This window comes from Platalea leucorodia (genome assembly GCF_965183815.1).
Source record: "Platalea leucorodia genome assembly, chromosome: 6".
NCBI classification, from domain to species: domain Eukaryota; kingdom Metazoa; phylum Chordata; class Aves; order Pelecaniformes; family Threskiornithidae; genus Platalea; species Platalea leucorodia.
The window spans coordinates 33,893,215-33,911,880 of record NC_138828.1 but is presented as its reverse complement, the minus strand read 5'-3'; the positions used below and the strand labels follow the sequence as shown (position 1 = coordinate 33,911,880).

General features: G+C 40.6%; 1 protein-coding gene across 7 annotated transcripts in view; it reads left to right on the top strand.

Moving 5' to 3' along the window:
* The window catches only part of PDLIM5 (PDZ and LIM domain 5), a 127,510-nt gene that overhangs the window by 59,585 nt on the left and 49,259 nt on the right, over positions 1 to 18,666 (top strand). For 4 of the 7 annotated variants that reach the window (XM_082314928.1, XM_082314927.1, XM_082314931.1 and 1 more), the window contains exons 4-5: positions 12,506 to 12,548; positions 14,201 to 14,316. In XM_082314928.1, coding sequence (XP_082171054.1) covers positions 12,506 to 12,548; positions 14,201 to 14,316 — 159 coding nt within the window. Of the gene's footprint in view, positions 1 to 12,505; positions 12,549 to 13,891; positions 14,317 to 18,666 lie in introns of all 7 variants that reach the window. The other 3 variants (XM_082314926.1, XM_082314925.1, XM_082314929.1) reach the window with 1 other exon arrangement.

The following is an 18,666-nucleotide window of genomic DNA, read 5'->3' as shown; positions in this document are numbered from 1 at the left end:
GCATGCCAGTGCGTAGCTATGAAAATTATTGGTAGTAACAGCTAATGTTATTCTGTGCCTGTTGCTGAGGCATGTTTTGCACCAGTGAGTGTTTGCGGACTGGAACATAAGGTTGAAGAAATTCTTTCACCATGATGGAAACCAGTCTTGTCATCGTCATTGTCATCATGCTGCCTATGTCTTGTTTTTCCTTTGGGGTTTTTATTAGAGGAAGCCTTCAGCAGCCTCCAATTCAACTGCAGAAATTTGTCATACAAAGGAGACCAAGAGCAAAGCTGATAAGGTCTCAAACTAGGAAATACAGGGGAAGCCTGCACTTCTGCATGAGGAGCTTCACTTTGGAAGTCTGATATGCTTCGTGTGCACTGTAATTTCCTAAGGAATACAGCAGCACAGATCTGATTTTGACTGCATTACCAATTTACGAACAGCCTGATTAAAAACTTCTTCAGGCTGACATAACCGTACTGTTTGTAGTGCATTGGGACGCTGATCAATATTTTTTTTTCTTCCCTATATTAGTTATGTAAAGAAAAGTGTTAATAGGAAGATATCAGAAAGTCAAGAAAATGAAGACTCTCTGCAAACATTAGGCAAAACTTTCTTGCTGCTGCTCTTGAGTCTCCAATACTAGTGTTAAGTCAAATGTCCATTGAATTCAATAGTTTAATGAGACTGCCAGAAAGACAGCGAGCTTGAATAATAGCTGTTTGACCCAGGTCCAAAAGTTTTCTGATCAAAAAGTTTCTAAAGCACTGTTGGTTTACTTCCCAGAACCTGAAGTAGCCTTGGGATTTGGCAGTCGCTCGGCAGTCATGCGTGAGCAGTGGTGCTTCCTGCGCTCCTGGCCAAGTCTAGATAAATGGAAAAGCTTGCATTTTGAAAAGTTGAAACATTTCTTAGAATATGACTTCTTACCCGTGAATTTGAATAGTATATGAATAGATTTGGGAGTGAAACTTTTGTCCCCTTTTTCAGAAAATGTGGGGGGTTGTATTTGATATATAATCTAGATTGTATGAAATGCTTAATGGGATTTATTTCAAATCTTCTTTTGAAATTTGACTTAATCTTGCTCCTGTTAACCCAATGGGAATGAATGGGAAAAGAATAACTTCCATGGTGTTCTCCCAACGATGGGTTCCCTATGGCTCCAAATCTGGTACTGTACAGGCAGCTTACCTGACCCAGTGACACCCAAGTCCAACATACTTCAGTCCACTGTGTAACTGGTGTCATTTTTTTCCTTTATAAACACTCATTATCTCATTGTTTGGGTGCCACAAGTGATGTTACTTGTCTCTATTTACACTTTTGTTTTTCAAATACAGAATATGCCCCACACCTGTTGCTTTCCTTTGAAAAACACATCTGTCTGACATGCACAGTTTATGATGCTAACTTGCAGGCATTCTTTAATTATAAAAGGGTATGTGATGATCTGTCAAGGGACAGTTGTCTCTAAATGGATTAAAAGAAGCTTACATGGTTTAAAAATGGGCTGTGCCCTTCATATGCTGAATATAGTTCAAGTTAGCTTGAACTGGCTAAATAGTGTGTGTTTAGTACCTATGCAGGTAACTGTTAGGTTTCTCAATTTCAGATAGTAACTTTTGTACCTCTCAATGTGGGATGTAAAGAATAGAGAGAGAAAAAAAAAAACAAAAAACAAAAAACAAAACAAAACAAAAAAACCAAACAACCAACCAAACAAAACAAGGTAAATACGTGAACTGGCCAGTGTTGTTAGATAAACTGTTCCTAAGCATCAGCCCACAGGAAAAAATGAGACACTGTTTAAATAAAACCTGTCCTCTGCCATGCAAGATCATCTCTCAGCTGTTGAGAATCAAAATTGCAGTGTCCTGACTCATCAATAGGGCTTTTCCTACCTTTCCCTAGTAGCGAGTGGAATGAGAGTAAGTTAATGATTGACTGTTTGGAAAATAAATGTCTTCCTGAAAGACAGTGGTAGTATCATGAAAGCATAACAGCATAAGAAAGATGGGATTTTTGGTAATTGTGGTGGGTTGACCCTGGCTGGATGCCAGGTGCCCACCAAAGCTGCTCTACCACTCCCCTCCTCAGCTGGACAGGGGGGAGAAAATATAATGAAAGGCTCATGGGTTGAGATAAGGGCAGGGAGAGATAACTCACCAATATCTGTCATGGGCAAAACAGACTTGACTTAGGGAAATGAGTTTAATTTATTGCCAGTCAAATCAGGGTAGGGTAAAGAGAAATAAAAACTGAATCTTAAAATACCTTCCTCCCACCCCTCCCTTCTTCCCAGACTCAAGTTCACTCCAGATTTCTCTACTCCCTCCCCAGCGGCGCAGGGGGACAGGGAATGGGGGTTGTGGTCAGTTCATCACACGTTGTCTCTGCCGCTCCTTCCTCCTCAGGGGGAGGGCTCCTCACACTCTTCCCCTGCTCCACCGTGGGGTCCCTCCCACAGGAGACAGTCCTCCATGAATTTCTCCAATGTGGGTCCTTCCCACGGGCTGCAGTTCTTCACAAACTGCTCCAGTGTGGGTCGTTGCGGGGTCACAAGCCCTGCCAGCAAACCTGCTGCAGCGTGGGCTCCTCTGTCTCCAGGGGTCCACAGGTCCTGCCAGGAGCCTGCTCCAGCGCAGGCTTCCCATGGGGTCACAGCCTCCTTCGGGCATCCACCTGCTCTGGCCTGGGGTCCTCCACAGGCTGCAGGTGGGTATCTGCTCCACCATTAAGCCCCATGGGCTGCAGGGGACAGCCTGCCTCACCATGGTCTTCACCACAGGCTGCAGGGGAATCTCTGCTCTGGTGCCTGGAGCGCTTCCACCCCGTCCTTCTTCACTGACCTTGGTGTCTGCAGAGTTGTTCCTCTCACATATTCTTACTTCTCTCTTCAGCTGAAATTGCTGTTGTGCAGTTTTGGTTTTTATTATTTTTCTTTTCCCCCTTCTGAAATATGTTATTGCAGAGGTGCTACCACCATCGCTGATGGGCTTGGCCTTGGCCAGCAGCAGGTCCATCTTGGAGGCAGCTGGCATTGGCTCTGTCAGACATGGAGGAAGCTTCTAGCAGCTTCTTATAGAAGCCACCCCTGTAGCCCCCTGCTACCAAAACCTTGCCACGGAAACCCAATACAGCAATGCTGGGAAAAGCAGGCAGGTTTTCGGGTGTACAGGACCTTCTCAAGGTCTGAAACAAAGATAAATACAAGTTGAGAGCCACTGCTGCAAGTTTAACTAGATATGTATCTGTTACACCACCTAATAGACAGGTAAGTGGTAGATGCAGAGTCAAGCATCTATTAATAACTGAATTCCACAGCTGCACTGTTTTTGGGGCTTTTTTTTGCCCAGTTTTTGAAAAATTACTGCCTTTGAAAAATTCCAGGGTATTGTCAATAGAAAGTCACGTCTGTGGCACAGAACCACAAAACCCCGTGAGGTAATAACAACACATATTGTGCCTGTCAAATGTTGCTCACTTAGTTTTGTCTTGCCTCATGGCCAAAGCAATGTTTGTGGCATTGTGAAAAATCTCAACAGGTTTTGTGACCATCAGATGTTTTGCATCTGTTTTGCATCAGTGACTAGTTGCCCACAAAAGCAGTTAATTGCTTCATATGCTGTGAGCATACTGTGAACGTTACCCCCTCAGTATTTTGAGCCAAGAAGGGTAAAAGCTACTTTTTCTAAAGCTAGACTGTGAGAAGGGAAAAGTCTTTAGTTAGCTGCATCAGTCAGAGTTAGATGGGATTATTAATTTTTCTCTTTCATAGTTGTTGCAAACGGCAGAAGAATTACAGCACTCTGTTTTATGCACCTTTACTTAAAGTGTTAGAGTTTCTAGTATAATTGATTCCTTGTCCACTTTATTGACTACAGGAATTAACTATTTGAGATCACTGCTGCTTTTTGATCTTTCTTGCCTAGCTCTTGCAGTGAACAAAATAATTTCTAGCTACAGCTTGTACTCTGGCAGTTGCTCTTTGACTTCCCTTTACCTTAGAGGTGCGATGAGACCTCTTGGCCAGGCTGACTTGATGTCTTCTAGATGTAAGCCTTATTTCAAATAAAAGTTTTTAGATATCTAAAGCTATGTTGGACAGCCATGTTGAGATATAAATAGCTTTTCTCAACGCTTTAGGCTTGCGATGCATGCTGCTAAGCCAGTGACCTTAAATATATAAACATACAAACAATACATGGAAATGATAAAGGGCAACAAAGGTGAGGACCTGTGGTGGTAAAGTTAACTTCTTCTGGCAAGTGCATGTTTGTTAGATTGATCCTGTAATAATTCTGTAATGCAGTTTGTAGTGCTTCAGATCTGCTGTCTGCAGCCACTACTACAACCTGTGGTGGTGTCCCCTTTGGGGACACGCTAGGGGAGCCCCTCTAAACACACTTGCTGCAATGAAGACTGGTGCAGGTATGTGCTGGCTGCCGTCCCTGTGGTGGAAAGGCGTGCAAGGTAGTCCTTGCGGCAGCTTGCCAGCCGGATCCTGGGCTTGTGCACCTTGAGGGTGGATGCTTCTCTCTCACTGCTGGGGTGGCATAGGAGGGAGGAAAGAAATATTTGAGGGGCTGGATGGGAAAGAAAATTTGCTGGTGGTGGGTCATGCTCAGAAGTCAGACAAATGCTTAGTGGTGTTTCTGACCTTAACTGGAAAGAATTAAAACCATAGTGTATACTATTAAAAGCAACAGAGTTCATCCTTGTTAATATATTTAGTCTCATGTATTGTAATTGGTTCTGCCACGTCCCTGGCTTTTCTGGACCAGCCCGAGGCTCAGCAATTTTCCTGACAGCTACGCAGTTGTGGCAGGCTCTCTGTGTGTTCATGCAGTTGAGATGACGTACAGCTCCATATAGTGCAGAAGGAAATTCAGAAGTTGTAGTTTTAGGTTGCTCATATTGTTCCCGTATCATCGTAAGTTGATAAGAAGCTGGAGATGTGAGGGAGCAGCTGGGATTTGGCCAAAGATGCCTGGGCAGGGCTTCTGGGGTCTGGGTGGGTGACACCGCTTGCCATGCTGGTGACCTAGTGAAGGACACGGCTTTTCTTTGTTACAGCTGCCCAACACCTCAGAAACGGAGTTTTCATCCTATTTGGTTAACTGTGCTTCCACTACATTTCTTTCAGTTTTTCTTGAAGCCATAGATTGGTGAGCTGCTTCATAGAGGGGAGATGTGCTTAGCTCTCATAAGCAGTAAAATATAATAATCTAATGGCTCTCTAAATTGCCAGATTCTTAGAATCATAGAATCATTAAGGTTGGAAAAGACCCTTAAGATCATTGGGTCCAACCGTTTAACCTATCACTGCCAAGTCCACCACTAAACCATGTCCTCAAGCACCACGTCTACCCGTCTTTTAAATACCTCCAGGGATGGAGACTCAACCACTTCCCTGGGCAGCCTGGTCCAATGCCTGACTACTCTTTCAGTGAAGAAGTTTTTCCCAATATCCAACCTAAACTTCCCCTGGTGCAGCTTGAGGCCATTCCCTCTCATCCTATCGCCTGTTACTTGGGAGAAGAGACCAATGCCCACCTCGCTACAACCTCCTTTCAGGTCTTCATTTAGAGAAGAAAAAAATTGATATAAATGCTCATTCCCAAGCATGTGCTTAAGGGGAAAAATGTAAAAATCCCAAATAAGGGTACGTTGGGGACTGGGGAGCTGTTTGTCATGAATTTCCAGTTAAAATAGATATGACTGCACTTTCAAGCATATTTGGGCTGTGTTTTAGACAAAGGAGGTAATTTAAACATTAGTCACCATATTGCAGAAAGCACTGGAAAAAATAATTTAGTGTTTAGTGTTGAATCTCCTAAATTATAACCTAGATTTGATGACAGACTGAAGTCAGCATGAAGTTGAGCATTTTTTTTTTGAGGGCTTTGGAGGACTGACTAGGTCTGCAAGTCATTTAGACCTATGCTTTTCATTAAGCTGGCTATTTTTAAAAGGTAGCTTGCTGTGGTAGAATTAGTATCTAATAAGCACTTCTAAAGAAAATCAAATGTATAAATTCCACTTTATTAAAAGCCCGGGTGTAGTTGTTTTGTCTTGTTATTTGCACTTAACTGTTATGCGGATACTGTTACTTGGCAAGACGCCTTTAGGAAAGCTTAAAGAAAAGAAAAAAATTCAGTTTATAACTGACAGAAATGACCACCATCACTGTAGGTAATGTATAAGGAGGTCTTATATATAAGATATTAGTTTTCCTTTCACTTGTGAGTAGCCAAGCAGTGCCAAGATGGGATTCCTGCTACCGAAATCAATCATGTAGACACAGTGAGCTACCACTTGTACACAGGGCCGCTCTATAACTTCTCTAGGACAACCAGCAGTGATCTACCGTACCAGATTGTAAGGCACCGGCCATACTTGGTACTGGGGGTGCTTTACTTGTTTGGGCTCTGAGTAGGGGAGTCATGGGCAGGTACAGACAGACGTGCCCCCTAGTCCAGTAATGGTCATACACATGGGCCCTCCAGGTTTCTAAACGTTCTGCCTTCATGGGAGCGAGAAGCATGTTTTTAAAAGTTTCTGGCAGTCAGAAGGTGAGTGAGATAAATTCCACAGTATTTTTTCCTCAGCTTTTTGTTTGGTTTTTGGTTTTGCTTTAATAAAACAAAATATTATCTGCCTGCACTTAAACTCTCTTTACAAATGCATTCGGTAGGGTTGCCACAGACCACAGGAATGAAACTATGAGCAGTGGTTGCCTTTGGGAGGTCTTGAAAACAGCTAATCCTTTGTGGGTAGGAATACCAAAGCAGAGGGCAGCTTGTTTCTCTCCTAAAACGTCAGCACTGTTTATTTTAACACATAATGATGAAATCCCAAACCTTATTTAAATTTAAGAGGAGGGACCTACATTTGATTTGGCCAACTATCAAATAGCCAGCAAAGCAAGAACATAATTTTTTCTTGCTTTTACCTGACCTAGTGCTCCATTGTAATCTAGTGTGCTGGGGGAGCGTACAATATGAGGATGTAAAAGTATTATGTAGTGTACACCAAATGTAAAATGCTGACATGCATGTTATATTAATTCTCCCCCTTTAAACTTACTGAAAATGTAGAATCTGTTGAGAGTGACTCGTGAGCTAATAGTCCCAGGCTAGATATAATGAAGTAAGGTGTTAAATATTATCACGAGGTACTATTCTGCCAAGAAATAAATACCGATATTCTCGGCATACTCCATTAAATGTACCTCATCAAAGGGTGTGAAGCCCAAAAGATATAAGCAGTTTAAAAATAACCCGTTTGACTGAAGAGATCCTCTTCTATCATGTCAGATACAAATGGTGCATCCACAGAAACTCTTTTCAATATTTTGTTGATGCTAAGACAACTGTGTCTCACGCTGTTTGCATATTAACATCTGAATTATCACAAGTTGTATTTTTAGGACAAGAGGAGAAATAATGCATTTTTAATGTAAGAATTAGTTTGCAGAATGAGATGTTTGCGCTAGGACTCCTGGAGGTGTACAGTATCTGTAATGCCATTATGCATCCCATCTTCTGTCTGGCTTGAAGTTGCCATTTGCTCTCTTAAGCAGGCCGTCAGCGCTGAAGTCTGCATTGTTTGATTGTAGCTAACATTCCCATGTTTGTCATAATTCGGTATGTTCAACTAAATGAAAACTAACGTAATAAACTAGAGCAAAGAGAATGACTTAAGAAATAAAATGTTGTTGACAGCCATCTGTTGGTATGTTAGCAAGCATGATGACCAGAGTATAGATTTGAAAACATTTCCGTGTTTCTTAAGGAGAAAAAAAGTCGTCTCCTTTCTGCAATGACTGCAACAGATTCCTGTTCTCATTGAGTAGTACTTAGTGATAATTTTGCTGCCTCTACTTTGCCATGCATTGGGATGTGCAGAGGTTTGCAGTCTCTAGGCCACAGGTGCTTGTCCTGGCAAGATTGCTGAAGTGCTGATTTGCCAGCTGGTGTTGCCCGGGGCAGTGTGTATGTTTCCTCAGAACTGTGGGAAACGTAGTTATGTGTATATTAGTGTATCTAAGGCAGCCATTTCTGATGGTGTATAAGTTGCAACAAGAAGCAAGCTTTAAGAATGTTTTTGCTTTTCCATTGTTGTCAGGCAGAGCAAGGTTGGTAAGAAATGAATTATGTCTGTGCTAGAGAAAGGGCTTGGGTCTAAGACAAAAAGAAATATATTTGGATTGTTCTTTTTCTGTGCTTTAAATTACATCTGCATTTGTTTTTGTTCAGATAACCCCTAGTGAAAGTCATGGTTTATTATATATGTTAAATGATTTTCTGCTTGTCATCTTTTTGCATGAGTTGGCTAATTTATGAAAGGCAAATGCATTTAGCTTTCTGCCCTGTCAACTGACTGCTCTCTAGAAATAAAATGAAGCAAACAAACAGAACTGCAGACTACAGTGGCAAAACCGCTAAAAGATCAGGTTTTGAGAAGGAAGATGTGATCAGTGGCTTTTCAGGGATGTAGTGTCTGCTGCCAAAACCTGTATCTTGATTGATCAGCTAGGAAAAAGGAGTTAGTTTTGAAAATGGGACGGGTGGGAAAAATTCCTTCCATCCATCCGTCCTTCCTTCTGTCCTTCCTCCCAGGAATGAAGGTTTTGCAGCTTCTTGTTGTATTTCACACCAGAGTTTATGAACAATCCTTTAAGTTACAGAGATAGGAAAACCCCAAATGCAATACCTGTATTAAAACTGGTATTGTGGGCTCCCCTTCTTTATAGAGGGGCTTATAAGCACAGTTACCTTCTTGTGATTTTTCCATGGAGTTCAGCATCTGCTTTTTAAGAGACGAATCTGAAATGTCTTTTGGATTTTAGGTTCAGTGAAGCTTTAGGGATTTAATGGCTGTGAGTTTGGGCCTCTGTTGTGTGATTATACAAACAGGACAGCTGAGACTTGGCCAAAAAATCCTGCTTTGCATTGAATTTAATTTCATAACACTAATTATTGAGATTAGAGTGTTTTTGTTGATGATCGCTCTTTAGAGATGATGTATCAAATTGTATTCATTGCAGAAGCATGAAATACTGTGGCTTTAGCTTTAATAATGTTTTTTTCCAGATATTAGTAATTATGGAAGGATTCTATTATATTGCTCGTGACTTTTTTTTAATGGGTGAAATACTTGGAAAAGGAATGAATAAAAGGAGAATTTAAAGAATGAATAGTTTTTGCTGGGCATGTTGCTCACAGCGAAGACCAGACTAACTCATTTTCCTAATAAGGCTGTGCTGGAAGTTGGAATGTTTTGAATTGCATTAAATGTCACAAAAGTATTCATCGGAGAGGAACAGCTTGTGGTATGTTTAGAGAGCAAATTGATCATGTTTGGTCAAAAAGAACTGTTTACACAGGCTAAATATAGCGTTTGGTTTTTTTTTCTGAAAGAATAAATGAATGATGTAGAAGCCAGTGCAAAAACTTTGTGCGCTTTCATTTTCAGTATTAGGCTGTCAGTAAGTGATGGCTGCTGCTTCTATTTTTGTTGTCTATAATAAGTTGTATGAAGCTCAAAACTGTAATGGTTTGCCAAGGTCTTTTGTGTGAGTTGTTTATAATAAGCATTTATACCAAGCTTTTCTGTCCTTGCTTTGTTTGCATGTTATTGTAAATATTGCATAAACTAATATACTGAACTGCTAGTTTTAAATCATTCAGAAAATATCCTACTTCAAGCCATCCTGCTTTTCTAGTAAGTAGTAACAGGGCAAGTGTGTCATCTCATTTGGAAAGCCTTTATCATCAGTTATTCATACATTCAACGTGACCAAACCAGCATGAAATCCTAATGTGTTTAATTGCTAGGTGGCAAGCAAAGTGCTAACAGCTAAGAAAATGTACAAGATTCTGCAGTTTAATTATTTTTTTGCTATGCAATTTGGTAGTATCTATCAAAATCCTCAGGGAAATAGCCCTGAAGGAAGTATTCTTAAATATATGTGTTAGATGTGTTTTGCTTTTCAGCTTGAAGTGTGCATTTCCTTCTGTACTGTCTTGTCTAACCACCATGCATTTTTCACATTCAGATCTTGGTGGCTCAGTTTGCTGGGTGAGCATTTTCTTTATACGATAGGGGATAAATCACAGATTTTAGGCTGATTATGTTCTGAAGTCAACAAGGCCAAGTTAAACTGTTTGAAGTATGTCTGGGACACACAAATTTATGTCCTTGTTTCAAGTATGTCAGGGGGAAATAAAGTAATGTTGTGCTGACTCTCATGTTAAAAGAACATTGGGAACATTTCCATTATCAAGTCTTTTTTTCACCCTTGTTTTCTTCTTCTTCATTTTGTATGATATTTTTGAAGATGAATTTTGAAGAGTATGTCTTCAGATCATCTGGAAATAGTGGTTTGAAATAATTTTTGTGCAGTGCTGTATTGACGAATGCAGAGCAATCTCATCCATTGCAAACTCAAATTTGGTTATTTTGGAAAAACAAAATGATGAAGTGTGTTCCTTTTATGAGACTGGAACTTCAAGGTCCAGCATTAGCAAAGAGAAGTTTTTTTTCTCAAACACAAGATATGGTAGTTGACTAGAACAATGAACGTCTTTCTGCTTCTTACTGTTAGATCAGCTTAATAAATACACAAAACTTTCCAAGTTACTTTATTAAAAAACATATGCCTAAGATACGGAGCGAGATGCATGTTTCCTTCTAACTCGGGTCTTAGAAAGAAAAAGTTTCCATATGTGGTGGCATTTTTTTCCTTCTTGTTTCCTTTGTTGCTGCAAATTGACAACTCTGCAGTTAGGAGTGATTGATGATGCACCCCAGTACTTTGGAGGGCTGGAGGTCAGCCTTCTCATAGGCTGCACGCTCTGTGAGAAAGGGGAGAACAGACCTGTTCCTCAGAGCCGGCAAAACCCTCTCTCTGTTGATGTGGACATAATGTCTGTCAGCAGCAATGCACAAATGGTGAAGGCAAAGTGCAGAAGATGATCTTTTCATGAGATTATTTTTTTTCTTTTTTTCTTCTACCAACATAGCATATGGATTGTATGCATCTCCCTTTTTATAAGTTAGTTACTGAGCCTGCAGCAGGATTGCTGTTGCTGGAATCTGCTGAGCCCTGAGGGCCAAATGGCTTTCAGGGAAGGGGTAAACATTTTGAATGTAATGAATAAAAAGAAAAAAGGCGGGGGGGGGGGGGGGGGGAGAAAAAAAGAAAAGGGAAAAAAAAGAAAGGGGGGGGGGAGAGGAAAAAAAAGAAAATAAAAAAAGCGTTGTTAAATGGACCAAGAGTGCATAATTCAAATCTAGCTCTCCATGTTGTTCTGGTAGAAATAGAAAAGCTGGTTTATACAATAGAGTTGTTTTAAATTGTAGCCTGTGTTAGGGGATCTTCAGTTAAATGAACCTTTTTGCCTCCCAGGCAAATATTTTTTGGACATGAGAATCCAGCTTCAGTTCTTCAAAACCCTATTTAGAAGATCCGTCGGAAATCGGGGTTGTGTGATTTCAGGCAGGATATGATTGCTGGTTCTTGGATCATTAAGAGTGCCAGCTTTGCTGAGCAGCTACCAAATATGGCCAGAAATGTTTTGAAATGTGGCAGGAAGCTACTTTTCCACCAAAACAGCATGAAAAAAATTAAGTCTATCAGCAGCAATGCTTGCAGATGAAATGTTAGTGTGTCAGTTTTTTTGCTGGTTTGGGTTTGTTTGGTTGTTTGGTTTGGTTTTTTTTTTGTTTGTTTGTTTTAATTTTTTGTATGTGTGTTTTTTTGCATATAAGTATATGCAAAGCTGAAAAAAAAAATCAAGTGAGATACCTTTACCTGTAACATGTTGCCAGTTCACTTTAGGTGTAACAGAATCTGTCAATTCTTTATCTTCTTCATCCTTTCGGTTGCGATACTTCCTTTCCTTCCCACCACCCCATAGTAGTTTCAGTGCACCCAGTGTTTGGAAGAAATTTTTTTGCTATGTGCTGTGGAGTTCAAATGACATTAACCTTACCTTTGAAGACCAAAGACTGTGCAAAAAGTTTCTGTATTATTTAATTTGCTAAGTCCTTCAGAAGGATTTTTGTTGTTGTTGTTCTAAAAGGAAGCTTTCTGTTTTAAGCCTGAATAAAGGTTATACGCTGTTTAAAATGCAATTTATCTGACCAGAGCTTTTGAGTTACGTGACATAGTTTCTTATGAAAGGATGGAAACCAGTAAGCAAATTGGAGCTGAAGTGTCCTAACTGGTGATACGGTATTATGAATTTATAAATCAAATAGTACTTGATAGATGCTAGCATTCCTAATGTTGTATCTGGGTAAATTAATCCAGTTTGGTTTTGCCTTTTCCTTGTATTAACAACAATATTGTAGGTTTAACTGGAATGCTTCTTGTTTCCTTTAGAGGAAATGAAATGAAATACATTATATATCTGTGGGTGGAAGTTGTGAGTTGGAACAGGGAAATGCTTAAACACTAAAGAACTTGTTTTTTACGATGATGTATGTGTTCTTCCTCTTCCAGAGTGGCTTCTGTACCAAAACCCGATCTTGTTAATGTACCAAAGGTATGTTGATCCTCACAACCAAGAAATGTAGCATGTGGCACTAACTTTTACCCATCTGTCAAACCCTGTTGTTGATAAGCACTGTCATTCAAACTTTCCTTTCAATATAACATGCTTGATTTCCATGTGTTCCATTAGGAGTATTGCAGCATTTGAATCTTTGAGTGATTCCCGCCCGCTCCCCCCCCCCCCCCCCCCCCCCCGCATTGAGAGACCTGGCAAATAATTATCCACAAAAAAAATGTGAATAAATGTTACCTTCCAACTCTCGGAAGAGAGGAAGTTTTTCCTCTTTCCCTAAGAGAGAAACAGTAGTAAGGTTTGGGGTGGTGGTGGTGGTGTTTGTTTGTGTGTTTGTTTTCAATGGGTACTGAAATCTTCCTTTGTATTTGAAAGAAGCTTATCTAAATATTAGAGTTTTAAAGACCAGTTCGCCTCACTTTCCTTAGAGCCTTGGGGTATTATTTGTTCTCCAGTCCTTCTGATGTTATGTTCTCAAGCAATAGTTTCTAACCCCCCATTTTGATAAGAAGGCTGTTTGCAAACCTGAAAATGCTTACAAATGGCCTGTACTTGAAAATCCTCTCCAGTGGACATAAATAATGTATAGTTTATTACTCTTCTACTGACCGTGATTTGAAAGGCTACAGATTGGGAACCACCATGTTAAAACAGCTCTCAGGAAAAAAAAAAAAAAAAAACCCACCCAAAATAAAAAGCAAAAAAAAAAATCACATTTTTTTGAGTGTTTTGATCTGACAAAGGTATATGAAGATGTTGGGGCACATCGATGGAATGCAACTGGAAAAGTTCACTGTGTCCCAAAGCACTGGCCTCTAATAAATGAGCTCCAGGTCTCTGGTTCTGCTCTTAAGAGCCGTATCAATAGATCAGTATATACAGTGTGTGTGTACACATGCACATGCTGTTTGTGTATGGGGAACATGCATATCTCAAATTGGGTTTGAGAGGTGGAATGTGGATTTTTATAAAAAACACTAATATTTTCCACATGAGTTACCCAGTGGGTTTTGCAAGAGTGGTTCTTCAGTTTGTCTTGAATTTGATTTGTGGGGTGTCTGTTTTGGATATGATGAGTGGAGTTAGCATTATGGGATTTCATATTGATTGTGCATGCTTGGATCATTCCCTTTCCTAAAATGCATGGCTTGTTTTTTTCCATACATTTCATGGCTGCAGTCTCAGTAAAGCTTGCTTCTGTGCTTCTTGGTTTCACGCTAGGTGGGTTATCTCCCCTGAGAGCAGCAAAAGTACCTGCTGAGGAATGTGCATGCGTTTGGCGTGTTTTTGTGTGTTTCTTTTTTGTTTTTCATCTCGCATAGGGAGAACCTACAGAAGTAGTTAAGCCTGTGCCCATTGCCTCTGCTGTTGCACCCAAAGTCACTGCCACGGCGAGCGTGGCTTACAATAAGACACCAAGGCCGTTTGGAGCCGTAACCACCTCCAAAGTCACCTCCATCCCATCACCGTCCTCCGCCTTCACCCCGGCCCAGGCAGCGGCCCCGTCCCCTGTGGCTGCCACCCCGGCCCCATTTGCTGCGCCTGGACTGCATGTTAACGCCAAGCCTAACGCTGAGCAGTGGTCGCCTGCGCCGAGCGCTGCTAAACCTGCAGTTAATGTCCCACGGCAGCCCGCCGCGCACAATGCCGTCCCGAGCGCCTCTGCCGGCGACGGCGCCCAGGATGTAGCCGAGGGGCCGCGACGAGGATTCAGAGAAAACCAGGGGGAGAGTAAACAGCAAAATGGGTAGGTGGGATTTTTTTTTTTGCTGTGAGGGTCTTTCCTCGCAGGAAAAAAGCTGGGCTTGTTTAAGGGCTAAATAAAGCACAACTTGGAGTTGTTTAGTCCTCACAAGTGAATCTCTGAGGAAGGACTCACATCTTTAAAAGGGATGCTTCAAAGGGCCAAGCCAGGCTTTCGGTGATGATTTTTGTCACGAATGACATTATATCAGTTTATAGAGTGTCACAGCTAAATTGAGTCAGACCACAAAATGCTTTACACAAGCTGTATCATGATTTGTTCTGGACCTTACAACAAGCCTGGTATTAATTTTGATGTCCATGTTTCACTGTGTATTTTGACTCCCAATATGGTGACTGAAAGCAGCAGGCACTCAAAAATGCAGAGAGATCTGTCAAGAAGGGTCAGCAGGTGCTGTGATGGCTGGGAATGAGATGCTCTGAAAGACCAACTGTGGCCCTAGCAGGACCGGTGGAGAAAGGTCCCAGAAGGGAGGCACAGGGACAGATGTTGCATTACTTCTCTGCACAACACAAGAAACTTTAAGATGCATTCAAGGAAGCTGGTGGGGTTGAGCAGATTTTTTTCAGCTTTATAATATACATACCTCAACTTTAAATGTTACCTTTACCCTAAAAAAGCAACATAGATTTAAAATTTGAGTCATTTTTATATTCAAATAATTGTTTATGTTAAAGTGGATACCGGAGACCTAACATTTAAGGGACTGTAAGGCTGCATAAAAGGCTTATAGTGTATCTGGTGTAGCATCTAGTCTAGTAAACAATAGACTAGTAAATGAAACTGAGCCCAGCAGCAGTCCTGGGCACTCGGACGTGCACCAGCGCTGCCCTGTTTTGGCAGCTTTTGGCTGGGGCTGCCTCGGGCTCTCCCAGAAATTTCTGGGCAGGGCTCGGGAGCTGCAGCGCCCCAGGGAGTGGTTCCCAGCGGCTGCTGTGCCGTGGGGAGAGAAGAGGCTGGGCGCGAGCTGGCCCATGCCGGTTGGCCTCCGTGCCCAGCAGCAGTGTCCGGCGGATTAAGTAATAAAATGGGCAGGAGGGGAACTGTAGGTTTCCCTTTGATCTTAAGAATGTAAAATCTGTGCTTAAAACCCAAAAGCTGTGGTTACTATTTCCCATCCCTCAAATGAAAGGGGCTGGAGGAATAGGCTTAGTGCCTCTCTCCTCTGATATTCTCTCAGTATATAAAGTATATGAAGAACCCTACAGAAAGGTAAACATCTACATCAACTGAAATACAGAATAAACTGCAGTTTCAGTTGAGCTTCTCATGGAGGAAATAAACTTCTTTAGGTACCCATTCCCTTTATATTGCAGCGTGAATATTTTCCATATGTGGACTCATATAATGCAGTCCGTATGCATTTTGTATCACACTGTTGTCACAGTAACTTCCAGCCCTTTTTTAAACAGCTGATGGCAGGAGTCCACACCGCATCGAAGCGGGATGAAATCGGGAGATCCCAAGGACTTGCTTGATGCTGGTAGACTTGTTGAATACACTGTGGCAAACCATCTCTTATCTTTCCAGGAATGCTGTTTTAGCAAATAACTGTGTAAGGAGTGTTCAAAAGCAGCAATTAGTACTGAAAGAGAGGAACAATAGCAACAAAATTAAGTCTCCTGGAAGGAAGTGCTGCAGGCCTAGAGTAAGCACTTGACAATCAAGATGGGATGACTAGGTGAGCACTTCTACGTGCCCTGCCTTACAGTTAGGGGATGAATAATACCAGCTGAAGAGTATCAGCTGACAGGTGAAGAAATCCCTATCTTGCTGCCAACCTTGCAGATCTAGTTCCGGAAAGCTTGAAAACTTTTAGAGTTGTAAAAACCTACTTTATTTTGCTATCTTTCTTACAGTAGTGTGTTTGGGCCATCTGTCTTGCAGTCCTAAGGTAGAAAATAAAAACAAGCAAACAAAACCCCCTAAAGTGATTATCGTGGTCTGCCACTGCACTACTTACTTAATTTTACTTAGAAAAATTACATTTCTACAATGATGCTTAGCTATCTCCCCATTTAAAATGGAATCAATTACATTTATGAAATATCATAAACATTGATGTTTGGAATAATTGATCAGTCTGAAGTAAATTCCTTTTTACTTCTGTGCTTTGTATTATTCATTTTCTCAAAAAAACCCAACCAACCAACCAAACAAAAAAAACCCCAAACCAAAACCAAAGCAACTTGTATTTTGCTCATAGATAGCACTGCTGAGCAAATGCAGTTCTTCAGACATGCACGCTGTTGTACTCGGAATTTCCTTCCTTCCTCCTGGCCCCCTCAAACCACACTCAGGATATAAACTATTTGCCTTCACTTCACGATGGGGGAGGAACTTTTGTTTCCCTTTTTTAGTCCTGACTTTAGAAAGAAAGCAATTTGCCTTCACTAGGCTGCAGGCAGTTACGCATTTATCAAGACCTTCTTGCCAACTCTTGCGTGAAAATGTGCCTGCTGCTTAAAACAGGTAAGATGTCCACAGACTTCACTTGGTCTAAGCTCAGCTGGGCTAATTTTTCCCTTGTAGGTTCTCTTGATGATTTTAAGTTTGACTTACGTGATATATGGCTTGACCAGAGCTTGGATTTGGAAACTCCTATAATATTTCAAGAAGCAAAGAATGTATTAACACATCAAATACTTTCTTTCCCTTGCAGATAACAACAGTGACAAAGTTAGTATCGACAGCACTGGAGTTGAATTATGGTCGTTTTTCCTATTGGAATAACCAGCATGTATTCTTGTTTTGCAAAATTATAGCTCTTACAGAGTTCTATATTTAAATTTTGCAAAACAGCTTCAGCGTTTCTTAGTAACTTCTTAGTGTAGTAAATGGTTTTGTCTGCATTGGACATGATGTGATCTTGCTTTTCACTGTGTTAAATTTTGCAGCTTTTTTTTTATTCCACAAAACATTTGTGTGGTGTTTGTGCGTATTGATAAATTTTTGGTGCACCTATGGCTAATTGGTGTTAGTAATACAACTAGTGAATGGTGAAATACAGTATAAAAGCAAAAAATGGTTTGAGGACTATGGAATGAAGGGCCAAATACTGAATTCATACAACGAAAGTAAGAGTAACATCCATATACTGTGATTTGTACATGTTAGGGATGATAAATATGATTGAGGTTTTATTGGCTTGTCTTTTCTCCCCTTGCCTCAGGGCTGAGTTAAGGGAAAGCCCGTCTCGTTGGATTTTCCTTTGTCTCTGGCACCACCTTGTTGCCTCAATGAGTCATTACCAGTAGACTCTTGAGCCTTAAAAAAGGGACCAGTAGGATCCCCAAGAGAAGTCAGTGGGATATTTTGTTTATAATACCATTTTCAACAAATGTGAAAAACTACTTATTTCACTGTGGTAGTTGCTAGTATGCAGTCACCTGCATGTAAATAATTACATTTCCATGTAGTTCCACACCTTTGATTACTGCTTTAATTTTCAGATTTCATTTTTGCTATTAACTGTTTTGATGCTTTACTTCATTATTCTCTGTACTTCTTGTACTCCATCCTGGAAATATCACTGTCTTTGTTTCTATACCTTTCCTGCTTTTAGTAACTTTGTATGTGATACACGTACTTCACTAATACTGTGTGTCAATAAATTCAATCTTTTGATATAATTTTGTATGATACCTTTCACATAATTCTTTGAACTATTAAGTATTCTTTTAAGCTTAAGTATTTACTAATGCATTCCATTGAATGGGCCTAATCCTTACTTGTTGACAATAATTTACATCATTCTCATTCATATTTTCCACCTTTCTTCACCAGAAATACTTTGGACATTAAAAGTACAGTGGGGAAGTAGTGGCAAAAATAAAAGTGACTTTTAAAGTTTTCTTATTTTTTTTTTTTTCATTATTATTAGAACTGTAATGTCTTAGGAGCTAGTTTTGCACAGTTAATCTCCTGTAAATAATGTAAAAATAAATGTACATTTAAAGGGTCTTAAATGTTAACGCTTTTGGATAACAAATGTAGAATTTAGGAGTAATATATATAGCATGAATCTTCTGTTCCCTTTTCCTAAACTGACCAGTGCCATTACATGTTCTTCACATCAGTTACTGAAAGCAAAGCTTTAAAATCCTGTATTCTTGCAAGTCTGCTAGCGCAGGGATTGATAATAGCACGTAGGTTACTGTGGGAGAAATTTCCAGCTGAAATGATCACCCCGCTTTTTTTGACTTTCAGAGAGGGTATTGAGCATCAGTATCTCCACGTTATGCTCCAGAACATGGCTACCTATGCTTTCAGATGGCCTGGTTCAGATCCAGGCTTTGCCAAGCACAAAAGACTTGGCGTGTACTGGGTGTC